The sequence below is a fragment of the Megalobrama amblycephala genome, linkage group LG9 (assembly GCF_018812025.1).
Source record: "Megalobrama amblycephala isolate DHTTF-2021 linkage group LG9, ASM1881202v1, whole genome shotgun sequence".
Classification (NCBI taxonomy): Eukaryota; Metazoa; Chordata; class Actinopteri; order Cypriniformes; family Xenocyprididae; genus Megalobrama; species Megalobrama amblycephala.
This window is the reverse complement of record NC_063052.1, coordinates 18,007,827-18,032,105: the sequence shown is the minus strand read 5'-3', so window position 1 is coordinate 18,032,105 and position 24,279 is coordinate 18,007,827. Positions and strand designations below refer to the sequence as shown.

At 37.3% G+C, this 24,279-nt stretch overlaps 1 protein-coding gene across 3 annotated transcripts in view; it reads right to left on the bottom strand.

The window, feature by feature from the left end:
* The window catches only part of zfpm2b (zinc finger protein, FOG family member 2b), a 64,058-nt gene that overhangs the window by 3,548 nt on the left and 36,231 nt on the right, over positions 1–24,279 (bottom strand). Inside the window, exons 1-4 of one of the 3 annotated variants that reach the window (XM_048201955.1) lie at positions 19,899–19,987; positions 19,488–19,584; positions 1,319–1,525; positions 454–678 (exon numbers count right to left, since the gene is read on the bottom strand). In XM_048201955.1, the coding sequence (XP_048057912.1) occupies positions 454–678; positions 1,319–1,525; positions 19,488–19,575 (520 nt within the window). In that variant the 5' untranslated portion in view covers positions 19,576–19,584; positions 19,899–19,987. Of the gene's footprint in view, positions 1–453; positions 679–1,318; positions 1,526–19,487; positions 19,585–19,898; positions 19,988–24,279 lie in introns of those variants that run through there. The other 2 variants (XM_048201953.1, XM_048201954.1) reach the window with 2 other exon arrangements.

Below are 24,279 nucleotides of genomic sequence, written 5' to 3'. Positions count from 1 at the left end.
TATCATACACAGTTTAGACTAACCAAGGCAGTTTGTGCACAGGCTCCAACATGTGCTTGTGTGGATAACATTAGTTTGAATCAAGTTTAGAACATTTCCTGATCCACTATACCCATAATTTTCTGCCGTCTCTCTACTAAACTATGAATAAAAAGTGGGGGGGAAAGGCCAAAAACATCTCAAACCAGCCTAAGTCCCAGCCTTGCCAATATTGTGTTCAACTTGTGTAGCTGGTCGTCAAGCTGGTTTCCCAGCTTGACCAGCTGGCAATTGCTAAAATTTGTCTAAAACCATTAAACTAGACCAACCTGAGCAAGCTAGGAGACTAGTTAAGACTTTTTTTCAGCAAAGGAACATTTTTTTTTTTAACAGTGGCTCTTGAATATTTACAAATTTTCTCTTTTTTATTTGTTGCTGGTTGTTTAAAATAGAATGTCTTACTGGTCTACTCACAGTTATGTGTTGATAAGTGCATTTCCAGGGCATGTGAGCCTGCAAAGCTCATATTGCATTGTGGGTATGTGCAATTGCGGAGCATTTGATGGCTGATATTGGCGTTTTTCTCTGCCACGATCTCAGGGTCCCTTTGTCGCCCACTGCAGTAATACATAAGGTGGGCCTGGAGGTTTCTTTCACTCCGAAACCAGATGCCACATGCCTTACAGGGGAAGATGTCTTCTACAAAGACAGAAATGGACACAAGCATATTCATATTGAATTATCTAAAGCTTGTGAAAACCCAACATCTAAAATTGCAAAGTTAAATATAGTGGGGTCAAGAAGTCTGAGACCACCAGAGAAATGCTTCTTTTTCACAGTTTTGTAATCTAATACAAAATAGTGACTTTGAAATAATGCAAAATCTTAAATATGTTTTATTAATTTTATAACACAGATTTCTTTGTTTGAAAAATTGCTTTGTTCATGTCCAGGTGTAAATGCTTTTTTGTAATTTAAAACAGAATATTATCATAAAAAAGTAAAGGTAATACAGTTAGGCTGAAGAACACATCGGTCCCAGATGGAAGCTGGGATACAATCTAACTGTAATTAGATGAACCACATAACCCATGAACCCATCAAAGCAAATGTGCTGTTGTTTCCATCAAATTCTTGTTAACTGTGATTAGAGAATGGAAGAGGGTAAATATCTAATTCCTGCAAACTGAAGGTCAACCTCAACTCTTGGTAATTCTCTTATCCATGGCAAACATGCACATCAGAACTGTGATGACTCTTTGACATGGATTTCCATTTTTAACCAAGCACATTAATCAGTCTATCCACTGTGGCAGAGGTCTGATAATGCAGCACTCACTGTTTATGATAGCGCCGGGCAGTATGGATGCCATGGCGGCTTGCTGAGGAAGGAGTTGGATGCTGTCCAGCTGTCGGGCCGGGTACATCCCTTGACCGTAGGGAGTTTGAGCTGGTGTTTGAAGATGCGCGTGCAAATCCACCACACAGGCTGCAAGTTCGTCTCCTTCCATTATGTTTTTTGTTGTGGAACACCATACATGTCCTCCTGTGAGTAAAAGGAAAGATTTGGTTTTAAAGGTTTTATGCTATCTGTATATATATATGTAGGGGGTGTACTCATTTACGCTGAGCACTGTGTGTGTATATATATACAGGGAGTGCAGAATTATTAGGCAAGTTGATTTTCTGATCATATTTTTTTCCCAAGCACATTTTACCAATTCCAATCCACATCAATCTTAATAACTACTATTAATATTGTTTTTAATCATTTATAAGTGATATATAATTGTTCATGAAGGCTGGAAATGAAAAATGCCTTATATTCAGGTGTGCAGAATTATTAGGCAAGTTTTCTTTTACAGGCAAAATGAGCCAAAAAAGAGATTTAACTCAGACTGAAAAGTCAAAAATTATTAAATACTCATGAGAAGGACACAATACTAATGCAATACTAGAAATTGCAAAGTTAAAGCATGACCAAGGGACAGCAAAATGCTCATTGGGTCAGCGGGGTCAGACAAAAACAGGTGGAAAAGAAAAGACACATGTTAACTGCAAAATAATTAAGAATTAAGGTGAAGAATTAAGTGTGAAACCATCAGGAACCCTTTAGTCTCCAGCGCCACCATTTTCCAGAACTGCAACCTACCTGGAGTCTCCAGAAGTGCAAGGTCTCAGGATCTCAGAGACTTAGGTTAGCTAAAGAATCCTAAAAAATGACCCGCACTTGATAAGAATCACAAGCTGAAGTGTTATAAAATACATGAAGACTGGGTTTTTATAGGCCTTATAAACAGACAGCTTGAGAGTGACTCCTGAAGGACCAGCACCACATCCTCTTGTACCACTGTTTGAAGAATTTATCTTCCAGAATCTGGCAGTAAGTTTTGGAAGATCATTTTTAGTCCATCTCTGCAAGACAGACATTTCAGGATAAGAGATGGACTAAAAGTGAACTCAAACACCTTACTGCCAGATTCTGGAAGATAAATTCTTCAAACAGTGGTACAAGAGGATGTGGTGCTGGTCCATCAGGAGTCATTCTCAAGCTGTCTGTCTATAAGCCCTATTAAAACCCAGTCTTCATGTATTTTATAACACTTCAGCTTGTGATTCTTATCAAGTGCAGGTCATTTTTAGGATTCTTTAGCTAACCTAAGTCTCTGAGATCCTAACACCTTGCACTTCTGGAGACTCCAGGTAGGTTGCAGCTCTGGAAAATGGTGGCGCTGGAGACTAAAGGGTTCCTGATGGTTTCACACTTAATTCTTCACCTTAATTCTTAATTATTTTGCAGTTAACATGTGTCTTTTCTTTTCCACCTGTTTTTGTCTGACCCCGCTGACCCAATGAGCATTTTGCTGTCCCTTGGTCATGCTTTAACTTTGCAATTTCTAGTATTGCATTAGTATTGCATCCTTCTCATGAGTATTTAATAATTTTTGACTTTTCAGTCTGAGTTAAATCTCTTTTTTGGCTCATTTTGCCTGTAAAAGAAAACTTGCCTAATAATTCTGCACACCTGAATATAAGGCATTTTTCATTTCCAGCCTTCATGAACAATTATATATCACTTATAAATGATTAAAAACAATATTAATAGTAGTTATTAAGATTGATGTGGATTGGAATTGGTAAAATGTGCTTGGGAAAAAAATATGATCAGAAAATCAACTTGCCTAATAATTCTGCACTCCCTGTATATATTTTATATATATATATATATATATATATATATATATATATATATATATATATATATATACACACACACACACACACACACACACACACACACAGTGCTCAGCGTAAATGAGTACACGCCCTTTGAAAAGTAACATTTTATAACATGAAAGTAAGGTTAATAATATAACTTAGGTTACACATTTTTCAGTTTTATTCAAATTAAGGTGATGCAAAAATGAGTACATCCCACAACAAAAACTACTACATCTAGTACTTTGTTTGGCCCCCATGATTTTTAATGACAGCACCAAGTCTTCTAGGCATGGAATGAACAAGTTGGCAACATTTTGCAACATCTATCTTTTTCAATTCATCAAGAATGACCTCTTTTAGAGACTGGATGCTGGATGGAGAGTGATGCTCAACTTGTCTCTTCAGAATTCCCTTTAGGTGTTCGATTGAGTTCAGATAAAGAGCCAATGAATCACTTTCACCCTGTTCTTCTTCAGAAATCCAACAGTGGTCTTAGATGTGTGTTTAGGATCATTGTCATGTTGGAAAAGTGCACGATGACCAAGGGCATCTTGGTCTCATCACTCCAGAGTATAAACTCCCAGTAGTCTTCATCTTAGTAGTCTGTCAGCATGGACCCTGGCAAACTCTAGGCAGGCTTTTTTGTGCTGGGCTTTAGGAGAGGCTTCTTTCGTGGACGGCACCCATGCATGCCATTCCTCTGCAGTGTACGCCATATTGTGTCACGGGAAATAGTCACCCCAGATTGGCTTTCTACTTCTTTAGACAACTGCAGTGAACTTGCATGCCGATTTTCTTCAACCCTTCTCATTAGGGATGGGCGATATGGCCTAAAAAAATTATCACGATAATTTCAGGTATTTATTGCGATAACGATACCAATGACGATAATTATATATATATATATATATATATATATATATATATATATATATTACACCATAAACTTGATAGTCATTAGTCAGCAAGAAAAATAAGAAAACAAACCATTTAAAACAAAATTAACTGGATTAGAAACTGAATTATTTAAGTATAAGTATCATAACTTTATTATCATAAATATACCTAAACTGTGTGCTTGTAATCAAACGCATCATTTTATTCTGGAGACTGAACTCGCGCTCTGCTGCCACACTGGAGCGCGCTCACCACCTACTGGGCAGGGGCGGGAATTACATTTACAAGCTACATCAGCCTCAGTAATCTTACGGACGGCCTTCATATTTTTCATTGCTAAAAAACAAAAACAGTTAACGCAACCTCATATATATGTCGCGCGATTGTCATGCCGACCGTAACAGCCCTAACTGTATCAAAAAGTAACAAATCAACTATGTCTTCAGATAGTTTACAAAATATATCTGACGCAGCTCTCCGTGTACGCGCTTCGGATGAGTACACATAAATCTCCTCACAGTGCGCGCAAGTTCTCTTTTGCGTCTTACAGTTGAATGTTTAAAGTGGCAACTGGCAAGGTTTAAATGAGTTTAGTTTAAACAATAGCAACGTGAGATGTTCAGGTCTCACCTGCACTCGCGCGCTATCAAAACCCGGGTGATGATGGCGTGAATGACATACGGCTCATTCATTGAACATTTGTTTATAGTGATTACCGTAGTTTGCTCCACATCTGATTTTCTATAACCAAACCAGTTCCAAATTGTGAAGGGAACACTTCGCTTAACAACAAGCTGCTCCTCAGCCTCACGTCTTTCGTCATGCTTGTTTTAACTCCACACATGAACAGTGAATCGGTCGCGCACGAAATAAGTCAACAACTAGACTTATCGTAATTATCGCGAGGAGACAAATTTTTATCATGAGGAGAATTTTCAACGGTATTTATCGCAAACGATAATATCGCCCATCCCTACTTCTCATCAGAAGACGCTACTGTCGAGGTGTTAACTTCCATGGACGACATGTCTCTGTGAGATGGCTGCAGTTCCATCTTTTTAAAGTTTTTTTGTACCACTTTTGCTACAGTATTCTGACTGATAAGGAAAGCTTTGCTGATCTTCTTGTAGCTACACCTTTCTGGTATAAAGAAATTATTTTCTTTCTCAGGTCTTGTGACATTTCTCTTCCATGTGGTGCCATTGCTGACAGCATGAAATGGGAAGGGGTTTTAACTAGGGCTGCACAACCGCGATTAATCATTTGCAAAATAAAAGTCTGTGTTTATGTAATATATGTGTTTGTTCTGTGTATAATAATTATGTATATATAAATACACACATACATGTATATATTTAAGAAAATTTTGATATTTATATATATATATATATATATATATATATATTTATATTTAAATATAATATAATATATATATTTATTTATACATGCATATATTTCTTAAATGTATACATGTATGTGTATATATATATATATATATATATATATATATATATATATATATATATATATATATATATATATATATACATAATTATTATACACAGAACAAACACATATATTACATAAACACAGACTTTTATTTTGCAAATGATTAATCACGATTAATCGTTGTGCAGCCCTAGTTTTAACACCCTTTTATAGTCAACTGTCTGCTGGACACCTGTGTAATGAATAATTAGACTTGAATTCTTGTTAAATTAGACATTTGTAGTCTAAAATTTAGCTTTGCTCCAGAGACTTTCAGTGGGGTGTACTCATTTTTGCATCACCCTAATTTGAGTAAAACTGAAAATTTTGTTTTTTAAGTTATGTTATTAATCTTACTTTCATGTTATAAGTTAAACAGATGTTATATAAAACAGTCTTGTCAACATTTTGGAAATTGTTTTTGTGTTCATTGAGAGTTTAAAATGTTACTTTTCAAAGGGGGTGTACTCATTTACACTGAGCACTATAATATAATATAATATAATATAATATAATATAATATAATATAATATAATATATATATTATATATATATATATATATATATATATATATATATATATATATAATATAATATAATATATATAATATAATATAATATAATAATATAATGTTAGCCTAATTATTTTTCTGACAGTGTGGTATCAGTGCAAAACCTCATAAACTTTTTTTTTTTTTTTTTTTTTTTTTTTTTTTTTTTTCCAGAACCAGAATTGGTAAGCTTCTTCTTTTATCTATTTTATACTACATACATAGAAATCAGCATAATGGTAAATACAAATGTAATACTTTTTGAACCCACATACAGCACGCTGTCCTGCTACACACAAATGCGTGCATTGCTTTGAAGCCACAACAAACAAGTGAGGGACAAGTATATTGCCGAAGACGCTGTATATTTTCCCTGCTGCTAAAGAGAATGGACATCTCGGATAAAAGTACAGCATTATCAAATTGAAGGGCTGCGGATGAAACATTCCACTGGAGTCCGCAGAACAAACTCATTAGCCAGTTAAAAAGGAGAAGAGTGCTTTGTGACTGAGATAACATTTATCTGTCTAAATGACGGACTTTCTGTCTGCGCGTCATCTTCCATTGAGGGGATTAAAGTTTTAAATATGACTATTTACAAAAGTCTGGAACGCAAGATAACAAGAAGAGACATGATATGCCAACACTAAATGCTAGAATTAGGACGTGGACTAATTGGGGAGTTGGACAATGACAATGAAGTACACTCTATGCTACCTTTCAAAGATTTGTAAGCACTCTCTGACAACATGTCGAAGGAGAAAAAAAGTGACCTGTGATGTGGTCGTACCTCCTGCAGAGAAATGCTAATTGCATGTGCTTGAATGGGACTTTTGGTATTGTGGGTATTGCAGCGATGTTTTCAATGTCCATTCAGATTTTACTATGGAAATCAAATGGCAACCCAACAGAGTACCAACATTTTTTATTATGTAAAGTAAACAAAATCAATAATAATAATTATTTTAACCAACTGAAACAATAGTAAATTTTAAGTATTTTTTTAAAAATTTTTTTAAACGTTTAGTGATGACAATGATTAAACCAAGTTACCAGTTTTAATGTAGTAACAATATATGTTGTTTCTGGTATTTTGTAGACACTATATAGTTAACAGGGTGCATTTTTGAAAACAAATAATATAAAAATTGCATTATCTAAATACTGCACAATGTATTGTAGCATTTGCAAACCAATCCTATGAAACAAATATACAGCAAAGTAAAAAGTGTTTAACCTCTGCTCAGCCTATTCTTGTGTTTTTGCTATTTTAGTTCTGGCAGTGAAATAGAGAAATCCAATGTTTATTTTGGCATGACACACTGTAGTAAAGACAATGAGAGGTATAAATGAAATACATGTGTGTTTTTCCACCCTGCCTCTATAACCTATGAATCCAAGCAAATATTTGGATCTGTCAATGAGTTTCTTGCTCATCAGAGCTGAAAAGAAGTAGTGCTTCGTAGTGTTTGAGCTTCATACATGACTAAAAAATGAAAGTTACAGGCTAAAGGGAAACTTGATAGTAGGCTAATAACATTTTTTGGAGAATGGGCTTTAAAGTGCTGAATGGACTGAAGACTGGTCAGGCTTCATTTAAATGGTGTGAGTGCTTTCTGAGAAATCTGTGCGAGCGTGAGGAATATGGCATAACTAGCCTTTGCCACAAGGTGGCGACATCCTCGCCTTTGAATGCAAGATCTTTCAGGATCATTCATAAGTGTAGTTTGATTGCTTCTGTTTAAATACCATTCATTTTTCTCAGTGCTGTTAATTATTAATTAATAGTTTTGATTTGTCATTTTGGCAGTTTTTTTAAAGGATTAGTTTACTTTGAAATTAAAATGACCCCAAGCTTTACTCACCCTCAAACCACAGGTGTATATGACTTTTTTCTTTCTGATGAACACAATCGGAGTTATATTAATAAATATCCTGATGCATCCAAGTTTTATAACGGCAGTGAATGGGACCAATGAGTATGAAGCTGAAGAAAGTGCATCCATCAAAAGCAAAATACGGAAGGCAGTCTGGCAGAAGCTGGATACTTTACTTTTTAACTAGTTAAATATGGATATTTTTCTTACACAAATGCATCGCTTCACTTCAGAAGGCCTTTTTTAACCCCCCAGAGCCATGTATACGTTTATGATGGATGGAAGCACTTTCTTGAGCTTCGTACTCATTGGTCCCGTTGACTGACATTGCGTCAGGATATTTATTAATATTGTGTTCATCAGAAAGAAGAAAGTCACATACACCTAGGACGGCTTGAGGTGGAGTAAAGCTTGTGGTAATTTTCATTTTAAAGTGAACTAATCCTTTAAAAATTGTTTTGGCATTTAAAACCCACACATCAAAAACAGTTTCCATTTTAGAGTAGTCATTTTCATTTTACCCCTCATTTCCTGACACTTTACATCTGTTGTATAATGAATGCCTGAACATGTGTTCAGCTAAAAAGAAAAACAAAAAAAGACAAGACATTTGTAGCATTATAACTGTAGACATTTATAATGCTACAAATGATTCTGTTTAAAATGAATGCAGTTCTTTTGAACTTTCTATTATTTCTATTATTTAACAAAGAATCCTGAAAAAAAGTTTCCACAAAAATATTATGCAGCACAACCGTTTTCAATAATAAATGTTTCTTGAGCACCAACATTTTAAATAAAATTGTACCAACCCTGAACCTTTGAATAGCGTAAAAAAAAAAAAAAAAAAAGTTTCTACAGGTGATTTGTAGCTCTGTTTCCCCTCATATTTTTCACATCAAATTATTGTGTGAAAGTTTCTGTTACTGGACAAATAAATATTTGTCTACCACTGCATTGTTTCACACTGTTGTCTACCGTTGACACCCCAAAGGCTTAAGAATTTGGGATTAAAGGCATTTAAACCCCTTTAGAATATTGTGTTTAATGAGAAAGTCCCAAGAAAATGCAATACACAAAAGAAAAAGTGTCTCAAAAAACACATAAGAGCCTGAGATCTTGCAAGCGCAGCAGCAGTGCGAGAGAGACAGCGGGGAGCTCACTTTCACTGCTCTATTCCATAAATCACATCTCTGCCTCACTGCATCCAAGAGTGCATCAGTCATATGACTCAGTTCCCCTGGGGGCCGCCCTCTTGGAGCTTCTGTGTTTCTGGCCCGGCTGAGTTTCAGCGCCCCGGGTATCACCTCTCCACCATCTGCCCCGCACACCTGCACCCTCATTGATCTACTGGCCCACACGCTACATCAAACACACACCAGAGGGGCATTGTGCGGCTTCCTGTGAGGCACGGCCAGTCATCTGGCTGGGGTAGTAGGGTGTGAAGTTATGTGCCTCTTTTTGTATATTCATGAGGCAGTGCAGTCAGTGTTTATTTTCTCGCAGCACACCACACCCCCGGCTTTCAGGTTTACACTGAAGAGCAGCGGTAGCTTGACAGGTCTGCCAAATAAATTATCCCGCCTTTTTCCAATTTCTAAATATGAGCTTTGAGAAATGAATCGTCTTCCTGACAGCTAGCCTACTGGTCCGGCTAAAGCGAATGCTGGCAGAAAGTGAGATTTTACTGGCTGGGTGAACTAAGCTCCTTATGAGTGACAGGTCAAGACCTGCATCTGTCTTGCTTTTTTTTTTGCTTTCTTTCCATCAGTCCAACAGATTCAATATGGCATCTAAATGACCTTGAAGAGGTCAACTTTTGATCTCCACAGCTGTTTACAGATAGAGGAAATTATATGGATGGGATTTCATCACTTATCACTTAAGGCCCGATATACTCACAGTGAAGTAGGGTAAAAATAAATTTGAAATACGTTTGCAGTAGTATACAGTAGTATAATAGCGGTATACAGCAGCAAACATCCCAGCTCTGCCCATGCTGTAGAAAGCAGCGGTCAGAAAATGTGCCGTTCGTTTAACAGGGACTCAATAAAATAGACACCCAACAAAAATGACAGCAGTTAAGCAAGCATCTGATTATAGCGATGAGGATGCGAAGTGTTTTTAGAAGCGCTGCAATTCAAATCAAGTCACATCATATATTCCTGTATTCAACAGATTGCTTTAAAGCAAGCAGCTTTACAGTATTAAATATGAAAAACAGTGTCATTGTCACTTTTAATTAGAATTGAAGTGTTCATTTGCAAAAACCGATAAACGGCAAGTTTAAAAAAAAAAAAGGTTAGGCTTGAGCCCCTGCCCCTTTGATCACAAAAGTGAAAGTGCCCTTTGCGGTTGCATCGCGGTGCCCCCGCGTTCCTATTTCTCCCCCAAAACTTGAATTCAAAGTGTTATTTGCAGTTTCTTTGTGATTATTGTAACATTTAAAAGCAATTTCAGAGTCAAAATTTCAAAGTAAATCCTTCAGTTTTTTCAGTGTATGGGCAACAGAACTAGTGATGCATGCCATAGCAAACATCATAATAAAAACAAGAACTTCTTGTCAAGCTGAAGATTCTAACTCCAGCTGCACCTCTGAGAAACACACACAGATGCACACAAATAAACGTGTCTAAATATGGGACAATTTGTTTGTCGCTGCACCTCCACACCCCTGTGGAAGCCCCCTGAGATTGCCATAATGAAAAGCAATGTCTCCCACTTAACACCGGGATCCAGGCGCTCTCTCTGATAGAGGCCGGGGCTGTTTATTAAATGATGGAATTTGGCTGTTTCTTCCGCAGAATGTTATCAGCTGGAGAACAATCGTGCCCATGGTCGCACCCTCACTGGCTCGCCCGGCTGCTCATTAGCCACAGCATATTTAATCCAGAAGTTTCTTATCAAACGTGACACCTGCATCTCCGAATGGCACTTTCCCTGTTCATTGGCATGTATTTGGGTGAGTAGACTCCAAGGTGCTTTGTGGAGATTAAGAGAGGAAGAGAGAGAGAAAGTGAGCGAGAGAGTGAATGAGCGCTTATTTTATCATTTAGCGGGTCTGGACCGTATCCAAGCAGTTTTTGTCTTGTTGTTGTAATTAGAAAGCCTTTTAAGCGATAACAGCTGCTGCTGAATATGAATATGGATAGAACCACATCAATTCTGCCTGAGATAGACCCCCATTCCCTACTATTCCTCCCCCTTCATCCCTCCCCCTCACTTACTGTTTTTCATACTGTGGTGATCTTAATAAAGGAGGAAAGTGTAGCTAGCCGTTCAACTCGGTTATTTTAGCATTTTTGATTGAAGTCTTTCTTGACAGTCTCTGTGTTACATGTGAAGCATTCAAATCACAGACTCGTTGACAGGCAGCAACTCATTTCCATACCCGAATATGTAATTAAGCTTTGTGACAGCTCCTTAATAGCTGCGCGCTACCCGTCAGTGCTGTACGTTGCCCAGTTGACGTGTTGTTGAATTGAGATGCACATACAGCATATATATGCTTGACACTTCAAAGGTAAGCATTTAGCTTACAAAACAGAAAATAAACAATAAAATAGATAAACACGAATGTAATTGTAAACATACATGTAAACTTTAAACAAATATGTAAACATAAATGTAAATGTTACCATGGTAAATGATAACAAAATAGGTAAACATTAACAACAAACATAAAAGAAAAAATATAAAGGTGTGGTAAACAGACAAAATGAGTAAATGCAAACATTAGTATAATTAGTAAACAAAGGCAAATATAAAGGGAAAGTAATCATTAACAAAATTTCTATATGTAAAGGTAAACATTAACAAATTAGTCAAATATAAAAGTAAATGTTAACATAATACGTTAAAAAAAAAATATTAAATGTAAATAAAATAAAAGGTTAACATAATGGTGAATGTCTGGCGATGCTGAAAGTTACAACAAATTTCTAGATTTTTTTTGTTACCAAATCTGTGGAATTCTGTTAAATAAACAGCTGCACTCTTACTCTTATCCATCACTTTATCTTTCTTAGGGATTGTTACATACACAACAGGACACTGCCGGGGCCTCACTAGGGATTATGGTCGCTGATATATTATGCAAATCACTTTGTTACTTCTCTCAGTAGATCATCACTTCGCTCACACTGGGAAGATTTATGCCACTCAGTCGAGTGTCCTCTGACGTTTATGACCCTATAGAGTCATACCAGTGAGACACTTTGATCTGTGACTGAAAAACAACTGCAGATTCTATAAAAAAAAGTCTTAGAGGAAAATTTTTACTTTTATCTTGGGGTATTCAGTATTGTAGCTTGGGACCCTCTTCTTTTTTCCAGGTAATGGGATAGAGTAGGAGAGAGGGTGGGAGGGACGGAAGGAGGGAGAGATTGGGAGAAAGGGAGGAGAGATACCCCTCAAGCGAGCGCCTCAGTGGGAAGAGGATTATGTGCTTCTGCTTTTCTACCTTCTAGCAAAACTCCCGATTGGTTTCAGGAAAACTCAATTAAACTTTGCCTCTGTCGACTTCGTCTTCAGTGAGAATCAAACTGAAATTCCTCTGACATAATGCTGTAACCCTGAACAAGGAGACACAATAAAATAGACACAAGATTGCTGTTTTAGACCCTCAAAAACAACAGCATGATAGAAGAATTCACCAAAAAACAAACAAACAAAAAAACAGTATTTAAAGGAATAGTTCACCCCAAAATGAAAATTCTGTCATCATTTACTCACCCTCAAGTTGTTCCAAACATGTATGAATTTCTTTCTTCTGCTGAACACACACACACACACACACACACACACACACAAAAAGATATCTTGAAGAATGTCGGTATCCAAACAGCTGATGGAAAAAATACAAAGGGATCAAATGGAAGTCAAAGGGATCCATTAAAATATCTTCTTTTGTGTTCAGCAGAAGATAGAAACTCATACAGGTTTGGAACAACTTGAAGTTGAGTAAATGATGACAGAATTTTCATTTTGGGGTGAACTATTCCTTTAAGGGAGTAGTTGACCTAAAAATCATGTTGTTCAAAACCCATAAGCTGTCATTTTTTTTCTATGGAAAATAAAAGGAGAAAATTTGAAAAATCTTCATGCAGCTATTTTCCATATAGTGAACGTAATTCAGAGTGACTAGATCTGTCAAAAAGGAATGTGAATGACTTAATGACTTAAATTTCAGTCTGTTCTTCATATAAAGCCTGACTAGAAGACCAGGGCCAGTCGCATAAACATAGCCACCATGTTGAGACTGTGTCTTAAAAACTAACTAGTTTGACCAACTAGCAGTAAGACAAAAAGTAATCAATCTTATTGTTCCAATTCAAATTAGACCAATCTCCCATTTTATGTAACTGGCTTTAAAGGATTAGTTCATTTCAGAATTGAAATTTCTTGATAATTTACTCACCCCCATGTCATTTAAAATGTTCATGTCTTTTCTTCTTCAGTTGAAAAGAAATGAAGGTTTTTGAGGAAAACATTCCAGGATTTTTCTCCATATAGTGGACTTCGATAGGGACCAACGGGCTGAAGGTCTAAATTGCAGTTTGAATGCAGCTTCAAGGGGCTCTACACGACCCCAGCCAAGGAATAAGGATCTAGTGAAACAATCAATTTTCTACAAAAATAAAAAATGATATACTTTTTAACCATAAATGCTCATCTTGCACTAGCTCTGCGATCCGCACGCATTACGTAATCACATTGGAAAGGTCATGCGTGACGTAGGCGGAAGTATTAATCCAGTGTCTACAAAGCAAACGTGCAAAGACTAAGGGTGTACTCACACTAGGTGCTCTGAACAAGAGCGTTTGACCCCCAAAGCCCGGTTCGTTTGACAAGTGTGATCGCTCTGTTCCGTGCCCGGTTTGCATGCATTGTGAGCACTAACAGTGCGCTACTGTCATCATTATGACGGCAAACATCTTTATTACTACTCTGATAGTACACTTTTCAATTCATGTAATTAATTCGAGTGTATTTTGGTTTATAATGGGTCTGATTCTCACCTTATTGATGAACAGGAATTGTAGTTTGCGAGTAAAGCTGCAAATTCCTCCATTAACGTCAGCTGCCTTTGTAATAATCCTCTGATACTTGCTTTTGAAAATCGCTGCGCAGCATAAATTATAAATAGCCTATATTAGGCAGTATCTTAACGAAAGTGCATTTCTTCCTGTTTTCTTCCATTCAAAAAGTTGCATCGTACATATGACGTAAGCATGCTCCGGCCTGGAACGTTAAGGGCAATGTGAATGCAGGCCAGCAGGGGAGTGGGGAGGGGGGACAATCGTGCTCGGGCTCGGTTCAAGGCAACCGTGCCTAGTGTGAGTACACCCTAAGTCAAACAGCCTTTACAAAAAAGGTAAAACAACAATGTCAGACGATTTTGAAGTTGGAGGAGAAAATGAGATGGAGTTTTTCGCCCTTCTGTGGTACTTCTGCCTACGTTACGTGTGACCTTTCCAACATGATTATGTAATGCGTGGTGGATTTCAGAGCTAGTGCAAGATGAGCATTTATGGTTAAAAAGTATATACATTTTTTTTTTTTAGAAAATGACCAATCGTTTCACTAGATAAGACCCTTATTCCTCCTCTGGGATTGTGGTTGAAGCTTCATTGAAACTGCAATTTGGACCTTCGACCCATTGCTCCCTGTTGAAGCCTACTATTTGAGAAAAATCCTGGAATGCTTTCCTCAAAAACCTTTATTTCTTTTTGACTGAAGAAAGAAAGACATCAACATCTTGGATGACATGGGGATGAGTAAATTATCAGGAAATTTTAATTCTGAAGTGAACTAATCCTTTAAAAAGTTAGGACCAGTTTTGAAGGAAAAAAAATGAGATGACTAAAAATTAGAACTTTTTAAGACTAATCTAAGCAGTTTATGCAGCTGGACCTTTTAAAAGAGTTTAAAAATGTAAATGTGAAGTTCATTATTTTGTTAAAACACTAACAATTAATTCAATTAAACAAATGAAATTGTACTAAAAATTATAAAAAATTTATCTGTAAGGTTAACTGAATCGTCCTTTTTAGGTAGACTAATTTTCTATGTGGAGGAACTTCAAATTCTCAAGATAAACTACACATTTAACCAACATTATAAATGTTCCACATGGCTTTCTGGCTACTATCCACTAGTACTATCACAGGAAACTACAAGTGATAAGCCAACAACCATCGTTTCCTCTTGCTGTGATGTGCCAGGATTTTTTTTTTCTTTCTGTTGACCCCAGATTCACCTTAATAGAGCTGCTCCTTCCCATCACAGACAGCCATAAGCCTGTCAGATATCAGTCCATCAAGAAATGAGACAGAGGGAGAGAGAGAGACAGCAAGCATGAAATATGAAGGGAAGAGAGCGAAAGTCAGGGGGGGTTGGGATGATAAATCAAAAGATGAGGTCTACATCGTCTAATGACCAGAATAAACCTCTTTCCTGTTCAGTGACAGAGCTCAGAGTCTCTGCAGTCCTTAAGCCGTGTCCCTCCTGATCCAGACATCCACTACCATCAAACCAGGATTTATGACGCATCACAACCCCATGACAACATCCAGCAGCTTCATAATCTCATATTTTTTCTGCCCGTGCCTGACATTTCCAGCCTCGACATTCACTCAAGATAAGCCAAAAGCCCTCTGACAGGATAGAGAGCACATATAAAACACACGCTTAAGAATTTTACTGCCCCCTTCACAAGAACTCATCAGTTCATGAGACGCGGTGAGCCATGTGCCGACTGCAACTGGCACAACATTTCGTATCAGATAACTCAACAACCCATATTCTGTTATAGAGAACACTGGTCTGGAACCACTACAGACCCTCATGGGGACACATTCCCAACAATATCCCAGTGAGTTGGTCAACCAGTATGGGTTTTTAAATTGAGACTCTTTAGGAGAGAGTTTGACATCAAAAAGTTTAGTTTGTCATTGAACTAAAATGTTTATCAGGCAAGTCAACTTGAAAATAGTTGTCCAGTCTGACGGACTGTGCACAAGGGAATAACTGTACTTGTTAGGCTCCGCCAACCGGGACTGGGTCGACAATATCAAATAATCTTCATTTTGATGAACTGATATTGATTCATAAATCTAAAGATCAATCTTTCAGTCTATGCAGTTTTGAGTAGATGTGTGAACAAAACAAAACTTCACATTATTTGTAGCGCACCTCCTAACATCTCGCCATCTGTACTACTAGTTATGGAACAAAATAAACATTTACATTTAACCCTTAAATGCATGAATGTTTTGCCAATCATTCTTACATATTCGGGTCTTTAGCGACCCGGATCTATATCTAACACGGATGGATCTCCACCTGTCGCTATCATATAAAACTCCTCTGATATTAGAGTAACAATTACAGAGTAAAATAAAGCATATTTTGTTACCTTTTGGAGCTTGAAAGGGCTCAGTTTGAGCAGATGTTTCATGCCATCATCACTGTCCTCATCAGAGCTCATTTCCCAGTACATTCAGCAAATGACAGTTTTGAGAATATGTTTGAGATCGCAAATATGTGCCCATTTGTGAACTCAAAAAAAAAAACTATATTATTTTCAACATCTTCAAAATCCTTCACCAGATTTTTCACCAATTTGATTAGGAAAACAGGCATTCTTTTAAAATTTTATGATTTTTTTTTTTTTCTTGTTATATTGTTTATAATGAATTGATTGAGGAATACTACGAAGGTTAATGTCTAACTTTAAAAAAAGGAATAAGGAGGAGGGTAGTGAATGACATCCCAGGTCGATAAAGACCTAAGGTATGCATTTAAAGGTGCTAAAGAGGATCTTTTTGTCGACTGAGAAACCAAAGACTGTTAGTGAGTTTTTGAAATGAGCGCATGTGTAAGAACAACCCCCCTCCTTCACAGCTCATTTCGAGGGAAGGCCTCCCAAAACTCATGCACGAGTATTGGAACACGAGTGTTTACCACCAGCATTTGCTGTGTCGTGTTAGTGGATTCATTATGTCGGACTCACCGCAGGTAACTCATAATCTGCAGTTGTTACTCCTGTCTACTGACAAAAACATTGCATGCGGCGCCTGTAGAGTGTGGAAAGTTACTGGAGCGCACAGCCGCGCATGTCTCTCACAAGGGCCGTCATGGCAGTGACTGACAAGCCAGAGGGCCAATCCGCGCATGTCTTTCACAAGGAACGTAATAGCAGTGATTGACAAGCCAGAGGGCCAATCGTTTACGCGATCATCTGATGTTTTTAAGGCCCTACCTTGTGCACAGATGATGTATATTAATATTATTCCTTTCAGTGCACCTAATAAATAGTCTTTTATCAGTTAGTAAAGACAGTTTCAAGTAATATTGCAAAAATGTATAAAACAAAACATCCTCTTTAGCACCTTTAAGGGTTAATCATTTAGCAGACACTTTTCTCCAAAGCGACTTACAAAATAAGAATAATAGAAGCAATCAAATCAACTGCAACAGTATGCAAGTGCCATGTCAAGTCCCAGTTATTTCACCAAAGTGAAAATCGATTTGGAAAATGTCACATAATGTTTGTCTATAAGCCCACTGAACTTAAGCGGTCCTGTACTGATGATGCAAACATAGTTCAGAGCCAAATAATGTGAAAACGGACCAGTACGATACTCAGACTTGGACTAAGTAAGTTAATCAAATGTGAAAACCGCTTTGAAACTCTAATATTTCATCCCCCAAACCAGAATATGTGAATATAACCTTGTAATATGCATACAGTATATAATTCTCACCCCCAAAAACCTCTGATGCGACCAGCATTGGGAGAGCTAACTCCGCAATCTGGTTGAGTATAGAAAGCCTGAGAGTTCGAGAGATATTCAGCAGCCTGGCCTAATCGATCCCGGCCCTCTTTCAGTTCCTTAATAACTTGTCTGCTGAAAGCCCTTCAGTTCATCAGCGTTGTCTTTTAATTAAACACAATCGCTGTGCTGCTCGCTGCTGGAAAGTCGACTCCTCCAGGGGGGCGGTGCTGTTTGAATACACTGATAATGAAATTTGACATTGCTGGAGATGTTCAACCATTATTCTATTTCTCTATGTTCTCAGATAAGTGCGATAAAGGCCTTTAAGTCTTTCATATCCTCAAGTCTTTTTTCAAAATGGAGAAGGGATTGTTCTCTGTTGAACTTACACATGTACTGTAAGTAGATTAATCAATTAAGCCCCTGCAGATAATAAAAAAAGTGAAGCACTTTAGCGGAAATATCACTTTTAGTCAAGGAGAGAGAGCACCAGCAACAAAGAGTTATCTTTCTGCTCTTTAAACATTGAGTATTTGTTCATGGAATGGCAAGTTATTACTGCTCACTTTTTCTTCTTTTGGTAAAAATGGGGCCATGGTCTTATCTTGGAAAATGGCCCATGGTTTTTTAGATCCACTGTACATATGAAGTCAAGACATGGGGGTTTTAAGACCCCATGAAATTGAAATTATGAGTTCTGTGGCTTTTAGCTCATGTGTGCTAGCTTTGAGGTCATCTACAGTATATAGTAGTGCTGGGGTTTAAAACTTTTTAATACCACAGACCCCTAAATTTGATGATCTCATTGTTAGGGACCCCTTCTAAAAATACAAACGCAGATGAATACACTACCGTTCAAAAGTTTGGGGTTGGTAAGACTTTTAATGTTTTTCAAAGAAGTCCTCATCACCAAGGCTACATTTATTTGATCAAAAATACAATAAAAACAGTAATATTGTGAAAAATTATGGCAATTAAAAATAACTGTTTTAACTTTTTAACTTTTATTCTTCTTATACTTTATATATAATGTATTTTTTATGTATTTTTATATTAATATATTTTGTGGAAACCACAATACATTTTTATTCAGGATTATTTTATGAATATAAAGTTCCAAACAACAGCTTTTATTTGAAATGGATTCTCTTTTTTGTAACAATGCTGAAATATTTACGGTTACTGTTTTTATCAATTTAACAGTTTTCACATTACCATTTAACATAAAATATTTAACCCCCAAAAATGTATTAATTATAATATTTTTTTTTTTACACCATATCTTTCTGAACTTTCAAAAAAAAAAAGATTTCAATGCTCTCTAGAATTGGAATGTGCTCTAATACCACCTGCAACTCTCTTGCAATATCAAGCAACACATCATTGGTTGTGTCTCATTCCACCCCATTGTTCACTGATGTGAATCAGTATATCATAAACAAGACTTGATCCAATAAACACTGATAACTCTACATTACCCACAACACAATTACAAAGTCATCCATTACAAATAGTTAGTATTTATCAAAACATTTCTGCTGATGGATATCCTTTTGCTATCAATTGTTGTCAGTTGTGTTGTCCTGCCATTTCATGGGGTCTTCAACACCCCATTCAAGTACACTTTCTCAAGCACAGAAGCCTGAAAAGAATTACAAATACATTTATAGACCCAAAGAATAAATTCTCACCTCTACTGTAAACAGCACAGTTGCTCTTTCCATCCTCTGCACTGACCCACATCATGTCCATCAGCCAGCGAGGACCTCCACTCAGCATCAGCGAAACCTGCAACACAAAACACACACCAGCTGTTTCTAAGAACTGCCAACTCGAACAAACCATCTGATTGATATATAGATCAACCAACCACAGCCTAGAACTGGTTTCACCCAAAACTTGCCATTTTTGTGTGCAAACACACCAGACGGTCAGTGATGGACTGTGGACATGCCATCCGATGCTGAGACTATGTCTTAGTGAGCTTGTTTAAACAACATCAACCATAAATGCATCATTCCCAAAAGCCCTTCCAAAGCTTTATCTCCATGTATGTGTGTGAAGAGAGAGGCGAGCAGGAAGCCACACCCTGTCCCGCTCACCCTCTGAATGGCTGTATTGTTAGAGACCCTCTGAATGTTCCACCTGATTAGATCTCATCCTTTGGGAGGTTTGGAATCCAGAATGGAGCGGCATGGACTTGGAGACTGAAGAATCGGAATGCTGAGCACTGATCTTTAGACACATTGCGCCCCTCTATCACCAGCATCACAGCTTCCTGAGACGCCACACTGGGATTTTAAAGAACCGGCATGGGTTTCAAAGAGATGGACAGAAGATTTGATTTCATAATTGGAAGCAGAATGACTGAAATTAATGGATTTTTCTGTTAAAATAATAATAAAACTGTGCTCACAACTGTGTGTTATCTGTGATGTTGGGGTACTCCTAAGTGTGCTTAATTGTATTGCCCTTAATTATTGAATGTCCACTTGTAGTGTACTTTAAATCCTAAAAGTATATATATTTTTTATAAACTACTTCCAGATAAACAATTAAAACCTTAAGTTTCACTCACATAAAGATAGCGTATGGCTTCAGAAGACTTGTAATGCAACACAATTCTTTTGTAATACTTTTATACTGTTATTTAATCAGTTTTTGCTGTTACAAGTTTTCCATTGTTCAGAAGTGTTTAGGTTTAATGCAGGAACACACCAAGCCGACGCCGACGAACTAGTGGCGACGAAAGCAGACATTGGGGTTGGCTCACATCGGCAGCGTCTGAGTCCAAAGTTGCCCTAACACACCAAATCGATGCTCGACAGCCGATAGCCAAGTAGCACGTCCGTTCTGCGCCTGCTTAAGATGAAATGCCTTTCCGTACCAGCAGGTGGCAGTAGCTGAACAGCCAATCAGAATGATCAGATGGCCCAACTGACCGATGAGCTCTGACGCCGATTCAACATGTCAAATTGGCCAAAAAAAGGCGACGAGGACTAACTTCAGCGACGGTGCGGAACACACTGAGAAAACTTAGTCGGCCGACGAACAAAAACTGCCCAACAGCCGACCATCGGCTCAGTGTGTTCCTGCCTTTAGAGTTGGGGTGGGATTAGGTGCTCAAAAAAATCCATATAATATTTATTGTTTTACTAATTAAATGCTTCTTAATCTGACACATAAGGCAAGCAATTGAAAGCAATTTCCTACTTTCCAACCGATTTCCTAGTTCGTAGATACAGCGTTGCCTAGGGATACCTTTAACGTCTTATAGTGACACTAAAGGCGCTTGATCATGCTTCAGTTTTTGATACCTTTGTCGTAAGTAGTCTTTTTGCAGTTTTTTTACGATTGCTTACACACTAAAATGAAAAATAACACACAGTTATAGAAATCTGACACTCAAGGAGCAAAACCTCAGTCCAGATCTGTACAACTATAAGCACATTCTCAGCCTCACACACAAAAACACTACACAGTGTTTTGCAAAACACTAAATGCATGGCCGACAGGTGTGCACTTAGGTGCTTAATTATAAACTCAACAATCAGGTGTAAGCACTGTAAAAAGGCAACAGGTGAGTTTACCCATCTTCAACAAAAATGGAAGGCAGTAAGAGGGAGAGGGAAAGGTAGACATGGAGGAGGACATGGACAAAGAAGACGGGGACCAAATTTATCAGATGTGATTCAGGCAACCTTGGTTGACCATGTTGTAAACCATGGGTTGACACTGAGAGAGGCTTGACAGAATGTTACTACAGTAATTTCAGTATTTCAGTAATTTCAGTAATTACAGACATTTCGACAAGAGCACAGGTTAAAAAAAAAAACAAAAAAACATTTTTCTCTACTGTCAACAGTACAATTGGTACAATGTAGCCTACTATATTATGACCTCCATCAGTTCTTTTTGGTACCAATTCACTGTATTCCATGTTTGAAACAATATCTTGTGTGCCGTCCTGTGACATTGAGGGATTAGTTCACTTTCAAATGAAAATTACCGCTTTACTCACCCTCAAGCCATCCTATAGGTGTATATGACTTTCTGATGAACACAATGGGAGTTAATAAACATCCTGACATGTCCAAGCTTTATAATGGCAGTAAGCGAGACCAACGAGTATGAAGCTGAAGATCCACCATACACATCCACCCATAATAAACTTACTCCACATGGCTTTATAAATGGGTTAATAAAGGCCTTCTGAAGCGAGGCAATGCGTTTATGTATACAAACTATCCATATTTAACAAGTTATGAAATAAAATATCTAGCCTCTGCCAGACCGCCTTCCGTATTCAACTTACGAAGAAAGCATAATGCCTCTCGTATTTCAAAATGTTTATGCTACATCTTACGCCTTCCCAATTCAACAGAAAAAGCTTAACTGACACGACACCAGTTCCGTTTTTTTTTGTAAGTTGAATATGGAAGACAGTCTGGCGGAAGCTATATATTTTACTTCATAATTTGTTAAATATGGATTTTTTTTTTACACTAACGCATCGCTTCAGAAGGCCTTTATTAACCCCCTGGAGCCGTGAGGAGTAAGTTTATGATGGATGGATGTGGATGGATGCACTTTCTTCAGATTCATACTCGTTGGTCTCGCTCACTTCCATTATAAAGCTTGGATGCATCGGGATATTTATTAATATATCTCTGATTGTGTTCATCAGATAGAAAAAAGTCATATACACCTAGGATGGATTGAAGGTGAGTAAAGCTTGGGGTAATTTTCATTTGAAAGTGAACTAACCCTTTAACATGTATTTTGATTGGTCTACATAGGATTGAATGTCGAGAACGTAAAGGAGGAAGGGGCCCCATATTCACAGAAGAACAACAGAAAGCTATCGTAAACATGGTTTTGGCCAGTAATGCGATACGGTTCAGGGAAATTCAAACAAACTTCCTGAATGACCACATATTTTTCAATTATGTCCATCAGGTCTCTCTAGCAACAAACAAAAAAAAAAAAAAAAAAAAAAAAAAAAAATCACATACAGATGAAATAACTCTACCAAGTGCCATTTAAAAGAAATCCTGAAAGAGTAAAAGCCTGCAGCATGAATATGTGTAGGTAAGTAATGTACACCTCAGAACTGTGTACTGCACACAGAACCTTTTTACATGTACATTTATAGTAGGCCTATATTGACATTTTTTTAGACAGACTACACAACATCGTCACACCAGAAGTCCAAATGGATACAGAGCAGTGTCATCTGGGACAATGCATCTTTCCACTGATCTGCTCTGGTACAAAACTGGTTTCATGAGCATCCACAATTTTCACTTCAATACCTCCCTCCATACTCTCCCTTCCTTAACCCCATTGAGGAATTTTTTTTTTTTTTGGAATGGAGGTGGAAAGTTTACGATCTCCAGCCCTATATCAGGATACCTCTCATTTAAGCCATGGAGGAGGCCTGTGACCTAACTGATGCAGGGTCTGTATAAGGATGGATTCGCCATTCAAGAAGATTCTTCATAGAGGACATCGCCTGTGATGTGGTGCTATGGCCAGATCCAGCTAGGCGAAGAGATGATTCTTAGGTTCTTTTTTAAAATCATGCTTTCATTTTATCACCACAAATGTTTTTGTTCATGTACTATATTGTATTTAGAATATGTTCCGATTTCCAGAGCAAAATGCAACCTTTGGAAATGCACGGATGTATTGGCTGATTTTACAATGTGGAGAGGTATAAATATTTAAGTAATAAATGTGCAGTACTGGTCTTGTGTGCTGTGTTTGGGCAATATATTCATTTACTTTACTCTAACAAAAATCAAACCCAGTCTATATCATTAGAAAAGTAGAAATGTTACTAGCGTCTAAGATTGAGCACAGCACTTTGTAAGTGGTTCAAACAGAATCAGATTGTATGAACCATATTTGTGCCATATGGTGTCAAAATTGAGTCTTGTTAAATTATTTTAAAGTTTCAAATGAAGTTTCATTTTTTTTTCACAAGTTTCTGCTACTTGTGTGTGTGTGTGTGTGTGTGTGTGTGTGTGTGTGTGTGTGTGTGTGTGTGTGTGTGTGTGTGTGTGTGTGTGTGTGTGTGTGTGTGTGTGTGTGTGTGAATATGTGAATATGTGAATTGTGTGTTTTTAAAATTGTGCTTAAAGGGTTAGTTCACCCAAAAATGAAAAAAATTGTAATTTATTACTCACCCTCATGTCGGTCTACACCCGTAAGGCCTTCATTCATCTTTGGAACACAAATTAAGATATTTTTGATTAAATCCGATGGCTCAGTAAGGCCTGTGTTCAAAGCAATGACATTTCCTCTCTCAAGACCCATAAAGGTACTAAAACATATTTAAAACAGTTCATGCAAGTTCAGTAGTTCTACCTTAATATTATAAAGCGACGAGAATATTTTTGTGCGGCAAAACAACAAAATAATGACTTTTCAACAATATAGCGATGGGCCGATTTCAAAACATTGCTTCGGAGCTTTGCG